Here is a 15,926-nt window from a genome sequence, read left to right as displayed (position 1 = left end):
TAGCAATAAATTTTCATGCTAAAATAAGGGTTCTACCCTTATAATTTTTTACGTTGATAAAAACCAATCTATTGTGTTTTCTTCGTATCTTTGCGAAATCTTTGGGACTTAAACTCAAATTGAATGTATTTATTTTTTACCTGGCTGTTGCTCAGCTGATAGTAGTCCTTGTAGGCCATATAGACCTGGAATGAGTTCACTCCTGTAAAAATTTAATACATTGTAAAAAGGGGAGAAAAAAACATAATAATTAGACTACATTCCACCCTAGCCATCTAAATATATAATACACAGTACTACAGGGGCAGCACTTCCCCATAAAAGTCTGTCAGCCTATTATTTACGTACTGAAGAAGAAGACTGATCGCAAGAAAAGGGAAAACTACTCAAAATTATTGAAGCTACTTGAGAAAGATGTTGCCCTAAAGATCTTCATCCCAGTTTCCCAAATAAAGATAAATCTAACAAGGAAGTTCCCAGGTGGGTTACCCACATTTTACTAGAATTGTTTCTTCAAGTGTGCTGACAAAATAAGGAGATGCCATTAATGCCAACCTTTGTCCTTGATGAGGCTGTCCACTTCCTGCTTCACGCTGTCATTCCAGTGGGTGATGTCTACATGGAGAGAGTAGTCACAGCAAGCCTTCTCATCTGCCCACTGCCTCCATTGGTCATAAGCCTCCATCAGGCTGGTTCCGGGCTCTGGTATCACATGGTCCACTGGTCCAGATACACGGAAGGGAATAAGAAAAAGGAGAGGAATAAGTGAACGAGAAATTTATTAGGATGTAGCAGTTATTATGCAGGAAGTGGAGACATGAAAGGATTGAATTGAACAAACAGTGATGAAGAAGAAAGTGCCATCATGTATGGTTAAATTTTTCTTGTTTTGCTGACAAAGATGAGAAATGTAAGTTTTGAGTCTGTTCTCTATAGTTTCCATGATTAACAAAATAAAGCATATTCACAATATTCAAGGTCTATGTCAGAACCATGACTGTTGCTCTCCGCTTTATAATGGCAGGCAACAAATCTATATACATCAGTGTGTACTCCTTTTATTTGTTTACCATATGTCCAAACCTTAAAGGAAGGTTTTTGGAATAAAGAGCACACCATTTTAAAGCTAAATAGGGATGCAGTGCAATATTCACATCTATGGTTATTCTTAGGGATCTCACTGCAGCTTTGTCAGCACTGGGTGATACTGAGTAGTTTAGAGGAAGGTTAGCAGCATCTTGTTTGCTCCAGGACGTATATGTAGTAGCCATTGATTGTATATGAGAACTGGACAGAGTGAGTGTGACTTCACCCATGGACTAAGGCTTGCTTTTGGTTCCAAGGACATAAAGTCAATTCAGTCACAATTTTTTCGTGATATGAACACAGTAAGCAGTGAGCAGTATTTGGTCCAAGTAGGTCTGAGTCAACAACTCCATGGCAACCACTTGCCAGTCATAAGTGAGCTTGTTGGAAGTCCACAGCCCTTGAAAGTGGGCTTGGGAAAATCTTTCAATTAAACATTTTGAACGTTCCACACGACACCACATACTTTTATTCAGGTATCTGATTTGCCAGTTTATAACTTGAATAACTTGCACTACGGAAACAATACTAAGAAAACGGATGAGCAAGAACATGTTGAAAAAGGTTGGGGAGCAAGAAGGGTTATTCTGACAAATAGAATAGAATGAGTAACACCAGCTTTTTTCTCCATAGAGGTATATGGGATTTTGGCTTTTTGGGACCATTGGTACTTACTTCCTCTTTGGAACGTGAGGAGGGAGGGGCCACCCAATCATACACAGTGAATGACAGTAGTGCATGTGGAACTAATAGGATAGGAGGGTCAAACATGCTCAGGCTAGTGATCAGTTGTATTTGTCATGGGTCAGTATCACAATAGTGTAACATTTATTTTCACAAAAGATGAACTTCATAGAATTCTGTAAGAGTATATTACATTTTTGAAATAACAATGGGGTTTATACTAATATATTTTTGTCCTAAATCATTGTTTTAAAAATCAACAACAGTTTGGGAAGTTGGTCTGGAAATACTCATTAACTATTTGTGTTCTTTTAATCTCTATATTCCCCTTTACCTTCTGCCAGTATAAAACATTCAGGGAGATTTTCTGGATCCCTGCTACAGAAGAGGCATTCAAAAACTAAAACTGGAGAAGCCCAACAGGCAGACGGCTGAAATGAATGGTCATGTTTACACTCCAATGGTTGAATTTTTGGCACCTAAAAATGTTGACAATTTAAACATAGTTTAACTAAAAAAAATCTTAACCAACATTTTTTCTCAGATTGTTATCACTATCTTTCTGCATCCTACTCAGCTATTACCAAAGAAGGATGCTTGCCTGGCATCTGCCTATCCTTATAATCTCATTTAAAAAGGCTCAATCTGCTTATGATAATAGGATACCAAGCCAGTAACGGCAGTGGCTTGAACACTTTGAAGAACATTTGTTAACAATTCAACAATACTTAAAAAAAAACACAGTTACTTGGTTCAATAATCACCGGAAATATCTTTTTTCCTAATTTTTATCAAACATCTAAAGGGAAAATGATACTTAATAAAGCAGTCTTTACCACTTTCTCACGCATTACCCTCTGCAATATAATCTCCTAATGAATGGAGCGCATTAATGCTACTGTAGCACGCCTGTTAGTGCCGTTTTAAACAAAGAGACATACATGCAGGCAGAGAGCAGAGCAGCAGCCCACATAAAAGCGGTTTAATGAAACTGTCGTTTACGATAGCCATGGGATGCAACTGTCTCTAACCTACATCCATGCAGGCATGCAGGCACCCTTTGGTGTCCTAATTCCATGGGTGCACAGTTGCACTATAAAACCCCCTCTACTCCTGCTCCAGACATTCAGTGTTTTGTGTTCTCTGTTCTTTGGCGAGTTGCCCGTAACAGCCCCAAACTTCCCTCAGCCTTTTTAGCTTCTCTTGTCATCTGTTTTGGTTTTAGCCCTCCTTAACTCATCACTGTGCTCTCCATTTGGCCGAGGTCCCTGCCTATAATCTCTGCGTGACATCTTCCCTTTCTGCTCTCACCGATCATGGTCGTTCCACCAGCGAGGGCAGCCTTTGATCCCTGAGCGAAGTCATCCACAGTCGTGGTTCCACGGTACGGCATCTGGAAGTGTGTGTGGATGTCAATGCCACCTGGGATCACCATTTTCCCATTCGCCTCGATGGTCTTAACGCCACCGGGAACAATGAGGTTGTCTCCAATCTGCCTGGAAATTAGACATAAATGTACAAATATTATGATTATACTCTAACACAAAAAAGTAAAGATTGTGTAACGTTTTAATCTACGAAAATAAAATTCTATCCGTGCATGGGTTTTCTCCAGAAATATGCTTCAGAGGTTATCTGGATACTCTAAATTGTCCCTAGGTGTGATGTGAGTGTGCATGGTTGTGGGAAGTGCATATAGCTAAGAATCCAATTCAACTTTTCACAGTGATTTGAGTTTATAGTCCCACTCCAATCATATTTTGATCTATTCTAAACCATTCCCAGGGGTCTTTAAACTATGATCATGTCATTTTTATAAAGGCAAATGTGACATTATCATTTTCCTGAAGTGAAAACCGAATAAAAATGAACATTTTATGAGGACTATTTATGAATCCACTGTGTTCTGAAGATGAAAACTTGGACAGTTTATAAAAATAAATTAAAATACATTTTTTCACATGACAAGTCATTCAAGCGTTAAACATCGTGGTCTATATTTGCCAAACTAGCGTGCATCGATGCATGTTGCCACCTGATCTGTAACTGCTAGTTTTGTGCATGCGTGGAACTGATCGGATGGCCGTTACAGATTGGGTAGCAACTATGCAAACTGGTTTTCTGCAGAGACGTCTGGGGCATTTCTAGGGCGATAGATTTTCAGGTTTGTAGAATTGGACACCCATTAAATAGTGAATAGTGGAGGAATTTGGACACAGCCAAACACTTAAAAATGACATTTAAACGAAGAGTTTCTATAGTGACAACATCGTGAATCTAGCCACGTCTGGATGAGCACCTTGTTACCATGTCAACATATCAACATGGTCTGTTTTTCAATAAAACCTGTTCAGACTTTACAGAGAAAGTGAGCCAGTCAGAAAGACAGGCAGTGAGCCAGAATCTCTAAGGGTTTGCCAACAGCTTAATAGAGCTGAAGGTGAGTGGATGTTTATTATGCAACACCCTGAGGCTTTCTGTGAATTATTCTCTCTGAGCTGTTTTACCGGGGACAAAGAATCTACAGAGGGAAATGAATGGGGGGCTGTAGGTCCAGTTCCAATTACCTCAGTCTGGCTTTGTGATTTTGAGGCAAAACTAAGAAATAGTTTAGCTAATAAACCATTTCCCTCCTATGGCATCTCAGATTAAGTTCAGAAAAAAACATTATTGTTAAATAAGGTTTTTTTATGTCATTGTGATCCATCGAAATCCTCATAAAATACTGATTAGAGCAGCAACTTTTAAAGGTTTCTGAAAAGATGAAAACAAATCAAAAGTTCTTACTTAATGAGGCCATCTTCCATGTAGATATCGGCATGGAAAGACTGGTCGTCGTTCACAATCCTGCCGCCTTTGATCAGAAGCCTGTCGCTCTGAAAGAGGGGCAAAGAAAAGAAGAAACAAAAATAGATGAGTGGTTAGGATGCAGTCTGGCTTAAAGTGACGTTGAATAAAAATAAACTACAGTAAGATCAACTATGCAAAGGCATTATTGTGTAACATCTAAAGTTACTTTTTTATGCTTTAGGCTACAATATCTCCTCTTTTTCTGCAATGAACAAGGCTTCATTCACAAACTCGTTACTGGAAACAGATGATTATGTTTGGAAGTCTTTCTCCATGCAAACACATCAAACGCAGTTTGGCTAGAGACCACCCAGTGAGTCTGTCTGGCCAGCAAAACAACCTATTTGAAGGGATATTTATCAGAAATATGAAATGAGAGGAAACTAGCTTTAACCTTCAACAGCAAAGGGTGATGACATTGAAAGAAGCTCTGGATATTTATGGAAAAAATATACTGTACAAAACCAGTTCTTTGTCTCTAATATAAATTACAGCTCATCTATGTTTGTTAAAAGCTACATTGAGCCTGATGACCAGCATTTAAATGCAGCATAGGCCTTCAAAAAGCTCATGTAGCCACGGAGCTTTCTTTACAGTCAATGTCTAAAGTGAATGTCAGCATTAATTTTAAAGGAAACTGTATGCAGTTGCTGAGAGCAGAGCTCATGCAGCTCTAAAGCATTAATCAGGCTTCGACAGCTTGACTTTTTTAATGTTGTTATGCAACAAATCAGCTGCGGAAGTTGAACTCTGAATAATCCTTTCATCCAACAGACCACGTAAAACATGTAGGATTTAGGAATGTGGTTTCAGGAATCTCCCCGTTTTGGGATAAATACAGTTCCATCTTATCTATGTGCTACAAAACTGGAAAAACACTCATCAGTGGAGCAATTCAGTATTATTTTATTCCAGTCTGGGTATCACAATGACATTACATAGTCAGGCATCATACTTTTGCTCCTGGCACACCCCATGGGTGTGTTGTTGCCGTGGCAACAGGCTGCTACAAGATGAGAAACTGGCTTTTCTAAAATTGTGTTTCTCTTGAACTGAGCAGGGGGCATCAGAGAGGGATGGTCAGTTTTTTGGCAGATTGTCAGTCGAACAGCAGCTTAAAGGGTTCTGGGCAAACATTGAATTTAAACCTGATGTTTAGATGCTTTAATTAGCGACACAAAAAGATGTGTTAATACAATGCATCTATGAACGGAGAACATGATAGAGGCAACTAATACCTCCTGATCATGATTTCAGTTACCTTAATTATTCTTAACTTTGCAATTTCAAAACGACTTTTTTTTGTGATTCAGAACCAATTAAAAAGATCAGATAATACAGGTCTGAAAAAAATGTAAAGGCCATGGTAAAATTAGGAGCATCTCTGATTGCATAGTTTATAGGTTTTATGGTTAATTACTGTATTCATAGTTAAATAATAATAATTTATTTATGATTAATTAATGATTAATGACCTCTTTTGTATCTATTAACCAATTTGACTATTCTTGAATGTACTTAAAGAAGAAACAACGTTTAACCATTTATTTAAAAAAGTCTTTATTTACACAAACTAAATGGTTAAAATAACTGCAAGTTGCTTGGCTTTACTACACTCAATTATGCAAAAAATAATGTTTCGATTTGAAAAACTTCTCAAAATAAGGTTTTTTTATCTGTTTTAGCAGCTCAGATAAGGTTTAATGGCCTATAACCATCACTTTCATCAGGATTCGATTTCAGAGGTTTTTGGATGAGGTTCAAGTTGGGTAACTGTCATGCAAGTCCCTAAGGTATTTCATCCACACACAAAAAAAAACATTCCATGGATTTAAGTAATACTGTTGAAGCTTTAGGAAGCCAGTTTTCTTCCATTGACACTCTCTCCAGGTCTGGTAATTTTTTTTTAAAGCTCATTTATGTTTTTTATCCTTAGGGCTTTTTCCAGCTTATACTACTCAATTCCTGCTCTACAGAAGTGAGATCAGAAACATTCTCTTTACCCCAGCTGCCCTCTGACTTTCCATGGTCATGTTTGAGAGATATTGGACTGAGCTGAGGCCGTTTGACATTTTTAAAAACTAGTTTATGCTGTTTTTTTTCATTGATGTCTCTTGCGTTGCCTTGTTTTTATGAACCGTGGTATTTAACATTTTAGGAATGGAAGCCACTTCAGTCAGAATTGAATGGCTTTCAATGGCGTTTGTGCTTTCAGTGATACTATGTGTGGGTTTATGTAAGAATTCAATAGACATTGAAACAGAATACAGAATCTCACACAAAAATAACACACAGCAAGCAGAACTTTGTTCTTAAGTGTTTTAGATGAATTAATTTCTTTAGATATAGGGATTTTGGAATTATGTTTCCACTTGATTTTTGAGTAAATACACTCTTAAAGTTGTATGCACTTTAAACCTTTAACTTTATCGGAACATGCCTTTTTAGTCCTTTTGGTTGTGACTTTGAACGCTTTCTTAAGCTGCAAAAAAACTCAAGTGCAAGTGTGTTTGATTTAAAAGCACTGAATATTGAATCACTATTTACAAAAAAATAAAATAAAATAAAATAAAAAATCCACATCAAATAAACAAGTTCAGCCTTGTTATCTCTTCCACATTTTCCCATGAGCATGTGTGTGCAGCAGTTCACACCCCTGGCCTTGCACCCAAAGTTTCATCATTGCAGACAGGGAAAGGGTATAAAAAACAGTTTTCACTTATGTATAAGATTGCTAAATATTAGGAAAGCTCATACATTTAATCTCATTGTATTTGTAAATGGCGGTGATGTCTGTGGTGATGGAGCACATTGCAACCAAACCCAGAATCTGCATGCAGCCCCACCCTGAAGCCTCCCGAAACACACAGTCATCGACTGCAGCACACATCACACTGCTGAGCTCGCTGCCCTAAAACTGTCACTCATTCGCTCACAGACAGCCCCTTCCAATACAGAGCACAGTTAAAAAGCATCAGCACTACCTTCCTCTGAGCTTTAATGCTGCCTTTGATTTTTTCACATTATTTTAGAATCAGTCAATTATAATGTTCAAAATCAGCAACCATAAATATAAAGCTGCTGTTTTTAGTTTGTAAAATGTTTAAATTCAGGAAACGGCTTTGTTTTCTGAAACTGAAATGATATTATAGTTAGTACAGGTATTGAGGAGTGAAACTCGAGGTGGGGAAACTCAGCAGCTTAACAGATTTAAAGATTTCTCTTTGTCAGATATATGGCGCTGCAGTCAAGAGTATGCCCTCGTGCATGGCTGACTGACCTACTGATCCGCACAGTAAGAGGAATGCTGAAAGTTACGCTTCCATTTGCAGACCTCTGACTCATGACAAAGTCCAAGGAAGCATGTTCATTTAACAATCAATACCTTTTTATTAACTAGCTGGATGGAAAATGGAATGCATCCACCCCCGTTTTTGGGTGGAGAAAACAGCTACAGTCTGCAAAGCTAAAAGCATCAATAAAATTGAAGCAAAGAGTTAGTTGGACGCTTTCGAAAATCTGCAGTATTTTCCACACTATAAGTTTCACTTAAAAGCCTTATTTTTTTTTAAAAATAATCTGGAGCACATTATATGAATAATTCTGGTTGTGCTTACTGATGTCGAAGCCATTTTGAAATAAGCACGGTGCTCTGTCTGTTTTTTTACGAGTTGAAAATAAGGTTGGGTGTTTCTGTGACACCATCAGTCATGCCGTCAGAAACTTTTCTCATCCACCTGTCAAAACAACATTCTCTGTTCCTATGAAATATGACTCTTGTGGCTTCTTAGCCATCACGTTACTGAAGTTAATGCATCTGCGCTCTTCTGTGGTCATGGGAAAAAACCCAACCGTTTGCTTCCACATAACAGGACGGGACTCAGAGCAATAACGCTGTCTGGATTTTTCTCACTGTACCTATTGCCTTAATAATAATAACAATAATAATAATAATAATAATAATAATAATACATTTTATTTAAAAGCACCTTTCAGGGAACCCAAGGACACTGTACAAATCAATGGTCAAAAATAATCATTAAAAGCACAACAAATAGTGACTGACAGAAAATCGAAAAGTGAATCAAAACAAACAACACAACATGCATTGTAAAACAAGTGCAGATAAAAAAAAACCACATATTATTACAGCTTTATAAAGTTGGTCCTTACACAGCTAATGCAGGTAAATATCTTAATTACTGTAAATCATCATCTGTATGGAGAACTGGACTGAGTGAGTGTAACATAAGCCATAGAAAATGTTTTACTTATTTTCACGATATGTACACAACCATGTTGGAACCGGACAGCAGATGTACGCAGTGATTGATGTGAGTTGTTCTGAGTTTTTGTTTCTATGGCAACCAACCACTCTCACTAATCAAGTGTACATGTGGACTTGTAGGAAGTCCACACCCTTAACACTTGAAAGCAGTTCTAAAGTTCTAACATTTTGAACTTTAGATGCGAGACCACATACTTTTATTTAAACATCTGATTGGCCAGATTATAACCTAAATACCTTGCACTACAGAAAACGTATTATTAAAAAAAATAAGATTAGCAAAAACATGTTAAAAGAAAGGTATCATAGCAGGAATGGTTATTTTAACACAAAAATTTGACAGAGTAATAGTTGTTTATTCCTGAATAGAAGTATACGGGATTTTAGCTTCTTGAAACCACAGAATATTATTTGCTGTTTGGAACGCGAGGCGGGAAAGGGTCACTCAGTCCAGTTCTCATAAACAGCCAATAGTGTAAAAAAATTTATGTTTTTCTAAAACTCTGCAAAAAAGCTCCAAAAACACCAGGTAATTGAATATATTCTGAATTGTTTTCGTCATTAACCCACAAAAGGAGTCTTTAATCTTTTCAAAATCTATATTAGCTAAATGTTTGGCATCTTTATTGCTTATAGACAGGGTGTGGCCTTGAACTTTCCCAATGTTTAAATATTATTGTTATAATATTTTATATATTTATATGTAATAAAAATCTCACGGATTTCCTTACAATTTTATTAAAAACGGACAACCTTAAAACCGTAAATAGTCTCTTAGGGTGTATTCAGACTTAAAAAACGCTTGGGTTGGACTCAGTTCACTTAATTTGGTCCAGATTGAGTCCTCAACCTTAGTTAGGTCTGTATTCAGACTGCTGTCAAGTGTCCTTTCCTGTTCCGGACCAAAACCTGTAACCAAAAACACATAACCAAAGATCTCTTGTCTTATTGGTCAGGAATTAAGAGGGCAGATATGAAAGTCCCCTGCTTTGCATTCCTTGTCAGGTTAGTTCATTCAAACTTTATATTTCGCTGGCCAATTTTGAATGTCTTTATCAAGTTTAGGCTCAACCCCTTTACTGCTGCTTTGGTATGGCGGAGGCATGCTGCAGGATGGTTCCTGGCAAGAAGACAGCTAAGAAGTTACGCTAATAAGTTTTAATGACATGGAGACTGTAGAGGAAGCAATGTGTATCACATTAAAAGTTGTTTTTATGAGCCAGCATTTATCCGACCACATTTCAATGAGTTGCGGTGTCTCATCATTAGCTGGGATTACATGTGCAAAATGACTTTGATCGGATCAAAGATCAGATTAGAATTGAACTGTGTACGTGGGCCCAGCTCAAACACCATCCCAAAGCCTCTTCTCTGCTTGGAGACACAGTTCTTCCCAGAGACACAGTTCTCCTGAGTCCGGCGGCTCACTCAGACAGAGCAGCCGGACAAACTACGGTCCGAAGTATCCTCCAGAGCGCAAATCGTAACAAAGCACCCTCCCCTGCTCGCAAACACGAGTCCGGCTGCACTGTTGCACACAGTAAACTGGTTTTCTCACGCGAAGGGGGCCGCGAGTCCTGTTTGCGCTCCAAAGCCTCCTCTGGAGCATCACACCGTCTATGCGTGATGTAAAAGCCAGTGCAGTAATGACCCACAATCAGATTAAACTGTTTACATGCACGACGATCGGATTAACAATTGGCACAACCAAGCCATCTCAATCTGAAAGAATATTGATCCGAATGAGTTTGATCGGGGCAGAGTATTCCGAAATGTGTGTTTAAATGATAGATTTTTATTCTGATCAGGCGTTTATTGCAATTACTTCTGTCCATGTGACAGCAGTTGTTGTGGTGTTATGGCATTGATTTTAAGAGAATTCCGTTAAGGAACTTCAAGGTAGCTTTTAGGATGACGTCAGAGCAGCGCTGGGCAAGTGCCGCGTAACATGACACAGAAAAGCGTTTTTAGAGGAGTTAAAATAAACGCTCTAAAAATAGTTGGACCCTTTTATCTGTATGATAACATGAAAATCGTTGCTCATCTTTTGCTACATTCCTACTCGGTTTACGTCACGTGACTACCAGCTATGTTGGCCGTTTTGGTTATTCCACTCCGGAAAATGATTGTAGTCAGACTGAGGAATCTCAGAGCGAACCGAAGATCAGTCAGATTGGAAACAAATCGAGACGAGACTACCGAGACCACCTCCAAAGATGTTGACAAGGAAAACAAATATGTAGACAGATCTAATAGTCTGCACGTGGATGGCTTGGAGTGGAGCCGAGCAGGTAGCTTGCAACTCTAGCACTCACGTCACCACTTCAAACATTGTCTACTCCGGATTTAAAAATTTTTTGAAAAAAAAACATCAGAAATGAATTTTTAAGCTTAATTTTCTTTATCCCTTGTGCTAGCCTATGGGGTCATGATGACCATTGGCGTGTTATTCCTACCATGACAAAGGTGGATAAAGGGGGAGAAGATTTCATGTAATCCATGGACACCAGTGAAGATCACAAATCATTGAAGATAGAGGTTCAGAGCACTGTCTAGTGGGTCTAGATCAGTGTTTTTCAACCAGTGTGCCGCGGCACACTAGTGTGCCGTGGGAGATGGCCAAGTGTGCCGTGGGAAATTGCCCTCATTAACTGATCTAAAAACATTTCCCATCTACAGGATTTTAGCTCTCTGTTCATCCAAACAGGCCCTGATAAAACACTGAGTAGTTAGGAATATGAAAGATCGTAAAATACCTTTTCTTTGCGTTTATTTTATTTTATTAAAGACATTTTGATAAGAATGACGTACAGCGATTCAGCTGCACCTTCGGCTGTATTTTGGAAAAGTCCCGTGTTGGGGGGGTTAATCACATGTCATCGGTCTGACCAATCAGAAGTGCTTAAAGTCTTCACTTCCTTGTCCCGATTTAGCCCGTAAAGTCGCTCAGTTCTAACAAAAATACCAGCTAAAGCTCGTCTTTAGCGCTGTAGCTTTCCACAGAATCCGATGTCAGACCGTGGAACAAGTGAACAAAACAATGAAGCTCCGAAAAGCGATCTTCGGCCGTTTTATGCACTACATTTCCCATGATGCATTGGGTTGTGAGAGTGACAGCGCAAAAGGAGATCTGTTGTAAAACGTCTTGAAACTAACGAACACACATCAAACTGTTTTTAAATCTTCTAACTTAACTTTTATTGCATCTTTTAGAAAAAAACAGCTGCAGTTTCCAGCTTTTTCTGTAACAATTATCTCAAAAATGCATGTGAGATTGTGCAGGGGCTGTAGATCAACACAGACTATGAGTTTGTCCTTTTTTTTTAATTTTTGGATGCTGGTGTGCCGCGGGATTTTTTTTAAGGTTAAAGTGTGCCGTGGCTCAGAAAAGGTTGAAAAACACTGGTCTAGATGACCCAACTCCCAACGTTAAAGTGCCTAGGATAGCACAAGGGTTATATATGTCCTGCATCATGAGGAAAATGCCACAGAAACATGTTAAAAACACCAAAAAAACACAATTTTAATTGGAGTAGGTCTTTGACAAAAACATTTTACTTTAACAAAAGCCCTTTCCATTCCACAGGAAACGTTCATTTTCTGTTACACAAGCCATGAGTAAGCAAAAATAGATGACAGGATGTTGTTCTCATACTACAATGCTGATGCCCACTGACAGCTTTTTTCCACCTCAGCCACATTGGAAAGGGAGACGCTCATAAACCGGAATGCAAATGACATAATTGCCATTTTGTGCTGGTTAATTAGTAAGGATGGTCCAGGAAAACCACACAACCACAAAATAGGTCACAAAGCCGAGGAGGATGTTACGGGAGACCTCCATTACTGAAGTGACAGCACCCCTTTGTGTGGGTGGAGGGAGCTATGGCGAGGCCGGCAGGGTCCAGTGGAAGAGGGAAGTCATCTTCTGCGCAGCGGCCATGTTGCCTGGCAATAAAAATATTTACTCTTGAACTGCAGATTCTGTAAGAGTAAAAAAAAAAAAAAACAATGAAACTTTTCCATCTAAATGAATCGTGGAGACCTCTGCCAGCTCCAGTAAGGGAAGATCCTGCTTGTCTGGAGTCTTGTAATAGGCAGGGACAGTGAAATCTTGTTACCACGGTGATGGGAAGACTCTATCCGGATGGGGCCTGACAGGTCGTATTATCAACTCAACCAGTCAAGAGCCCTACGAAAAGCTTATCAGGGTGTTTTTTGATCAAGTTTGTGTCAGAAAGCATGACAAAGCAAACACAAGCTGTGTTTTCTTGCTTTGACAACAGGGATATGATCGCCATGGTGATTCACACTGTATGGGTGGCCTTTGGGTACTGAGTTTGCCCTCAAGATAAAACTACTGCAGCAGAAAGGGTTTCGTTTTTTATTTTGTCAAGAGGAGCAGGTTTCACTTTTTAAAACCAGTGGCTGTCTGCTGGACTTGCTTCAAAACCCGCAGATGCTCAATCCAACCGGAGAAGATTACTGGTGACATGTACCAGCCTGGAACCACACTGAAGCTGAAGCTGCTGTGAGGGAAGGAAAAGCCACACCTACCAGTCTGACATTCATTCCAGAAGGGAATAAACATGAAAGCAGCTGTGAGTGGATGGACAAATGACAAAGAATAGACTATGAGAGGGGAGTTTGAATAACGAAAATTAAATGTGTACGTTTGAGCACACAGTAAAAAAAAAAAAAAAGTGTCTAACTTGTATTCATGCCAAGCCATAATTTTGTCTCATCTCTTATTCCTTAAACAAAGTTAAAAGTGGTTTCATGTCAGAGGTTTGCTGACAGAGGTTTGGGTGTATAGGATGCCCATAGCGTCACTTTTGGATGTGCACAGACTTTCCTAACTGCTAACATTTGCTGCACAAACTGCTACGGGATTCTGGGAAATGTCCTTCCTACAATAAAAGGCATTTGGGATGTTTTTCTGAGCTAAACCACAGTAGTAAATTGAATTTGCATAATAATAGATAAAGATATGATTTAAGCAAAAAAGATATGATTGAGCAAAAAAAATCATATTGTGACACAATGTGTAAATGACATTTTTGAATATATATATATATATATATATATATATATATATATATATATATATATATATATATATATATATATATATATATATATATATATATAAATATACTGTTTTTTAAAACTTTTTTATTTCTGTGAAAGAATAGATGTTTGGGGGTTAATTTTAATGCATATTGGATTTGCTAGATTATTTTATATTGAATTGTGTCGTGTTTCTTGTGTGTTTTTCCCTTTGCTGGTGACTCACCTGGTTGTAGTTTGTAATCATCACACCTGTTCCTTGTTTGTTAATTGTGCCTCACTTTATAAAAGTCAGAGGCTGCGGTTGTTCACTGCCATTCTCTTGCTTACCTTGAATTGTCTTTTTTGTTTCTGTGATTTATGTTAAGTTTTTTGGTCAAGTTTGCATTTTGATTCATTTTGTTCGCTTTATGAAGTTCTTTAACTTCTTGTCATTTTACTCTTAGTTTCCTGTATGTGTAGAGTCAACGTAGCAGAGAACATAGTTCTGCATTGCTTTGTTTAAACAATGTAGTATTGGTGTTGAACCAAAAAGCCCACAAATCTGCTTCTTTTATTAAAACACCTGTGTACAAAATCGCATGCCTGTTAATCAATTCTGAATCTAAAACAGTTTAAGAAAAGTAAATTTTGGAGCAGTTAGATTCATCTGAGCTCAGCTCAGACAAAGCATGAAGGTTTTATTGACGGTGGCTTAGTTCTTTTTTTAATTAACAATAGATTGATGGTTTTATGTTTATATCCCTCAACTTTTTTCAAGTTTTATCTTTATGGCTAATCCCTTTTTTGGTTTTATTTTGGTTTTGAGAAAGGTGCTATATAAAAGTGCTAACTTTGATGGCTAAATCGTTACATTTATATCAGTAATTAAGTATAATCTGTATTTAATTTGCATAAATTTTCTTTATTCAAATTCATAGGGGAGTTTACAGTTTGGGTGTGACTGAAACTAATGTAAAACATACTTAGATAAAGTGAGGATCAACAGGTGAACTGTTTCAGGCGCATTACTGCTTTGCCAGAAGATGACAGGAATAAATATTTGCAGACCCAAGTTAAGAAATGGTGAAAGGAGGAAAAGAATTATGGCATTTTTTTAAACTTACAGCATAAAATATGCTGCTTTGCTGGGAGATTGATCCAAGTGCAAACATACAAGTACTAAAGACCTCTTTCTCCCATCTAAATGTCTTCACCGAATGTGTTTCCATCTCTGATATAAGGTAAATGATTTGTATGGCAAAAAAAAAAAACAGATTCAGACTGCTTCTGATGCAGCATTTTACTGATTTCACATTTGGAAATGGTTCATATTTAGACATCAACTAGTTTCTGAGAGAGGCTACACCCATCTTTCCTGAAGAGGTTTGGTCCAGTCCAGTGTCTGCCTGTGAAGACTCTCATTGAGGAGCCTTGCAGACGCACACTGATGCATCCAACACACATGTGGAAAGATCACCGCACACATGGCATGTGCGGTTCACAAAACTCAGTAGAGGAGATAAGACAAAGGCCGCCTCTCCCACAGCCGAGCAACACTGCAGCCTGAGCTGCAACAATGAAAACCGGAAGTCAGCCGTACACACACACACACACACACACACACACACACAGTGGGAGTGGCAGGGGCTTCTCTGCAGTTGTAACACCCACCAGCTCCCAGCTGCCTTGCTGTGTAACACTTTGCCCTGAATTCAACCCCCTCCCTCTCTGACAGGAGGTTGGATCCTTCCCCCTCCATCTCTGGATGCAGGAATACAAGCTCTGTCTGACCACCGCTCATCACAAATGGGTGTGTTTGCTCCCCCTCCTCAGCTTTCCCCCGTCTCACTCTTGTGCCGCACCAGCCTGCAACACAAGCCGTGTCTGTGCTTTCTGCAAGGGAGGGGGCTTTTTCTAAAGATTCAACCAAATTAGGCCCTGAAATCCACCTCCATTCATTTCAGCT

At 38.6% G+C, this 15,926-nt stretch overlaps 1 protein-coding gene across 4 annotated transcripts in view; it reads right to left on the bottom strand.

Moving 5' to 3' along the window:
* The window catches only part of dpysl3 (dihydropyrimidinase like 3), a 37,778-nt gene that overhangs the window by 15,240 nt on the left and 6,612 nt on the right, over positions 1-15,926 (bottom strand). For all 4 annotated transcript variants that reach the window (XM_020699615.2, XM_020699614.2, XM_011492375.4 and 1 more), the window contains 4 exons: positions 4,558-4,646; positions 3,082-3,266; positions 556-720; positions 141-202 (listed from right to left, as the gene is read on the bottom strand). In XM_020699615.2, the coding sequence (XP_020555274.1) occupies positions 141-202; positions 556-720; positions 3,082-3,266; positions 4,558-4,646 (501 nt within the window). The remainder of the gene's footprint in view (positions 1-140; positions 203-555; positions 721-3,081; positions 3,267-4,557; positions 4,647-15,926) is intronic.

Source organism: Oryzias latipes, chromosome 14 (assembly GCF_053564925.1).
Source record: "Oryzias latipes strain Hd-rR chromosome 14, Olatipes_Hd-rR_3.1".
Taxonomy (NCBI): Eukaryota; Metazoa; Chordata; class Actinopteri; order Beloniformes; family Adrianichthyidae; genus Oryzias; species Oryzias latipes.
The sequence above is the reverse complement of the archived record's forward strand: the minus strand, read 5'-3'. Positions and strand labels throughout refer to the sequence as shown.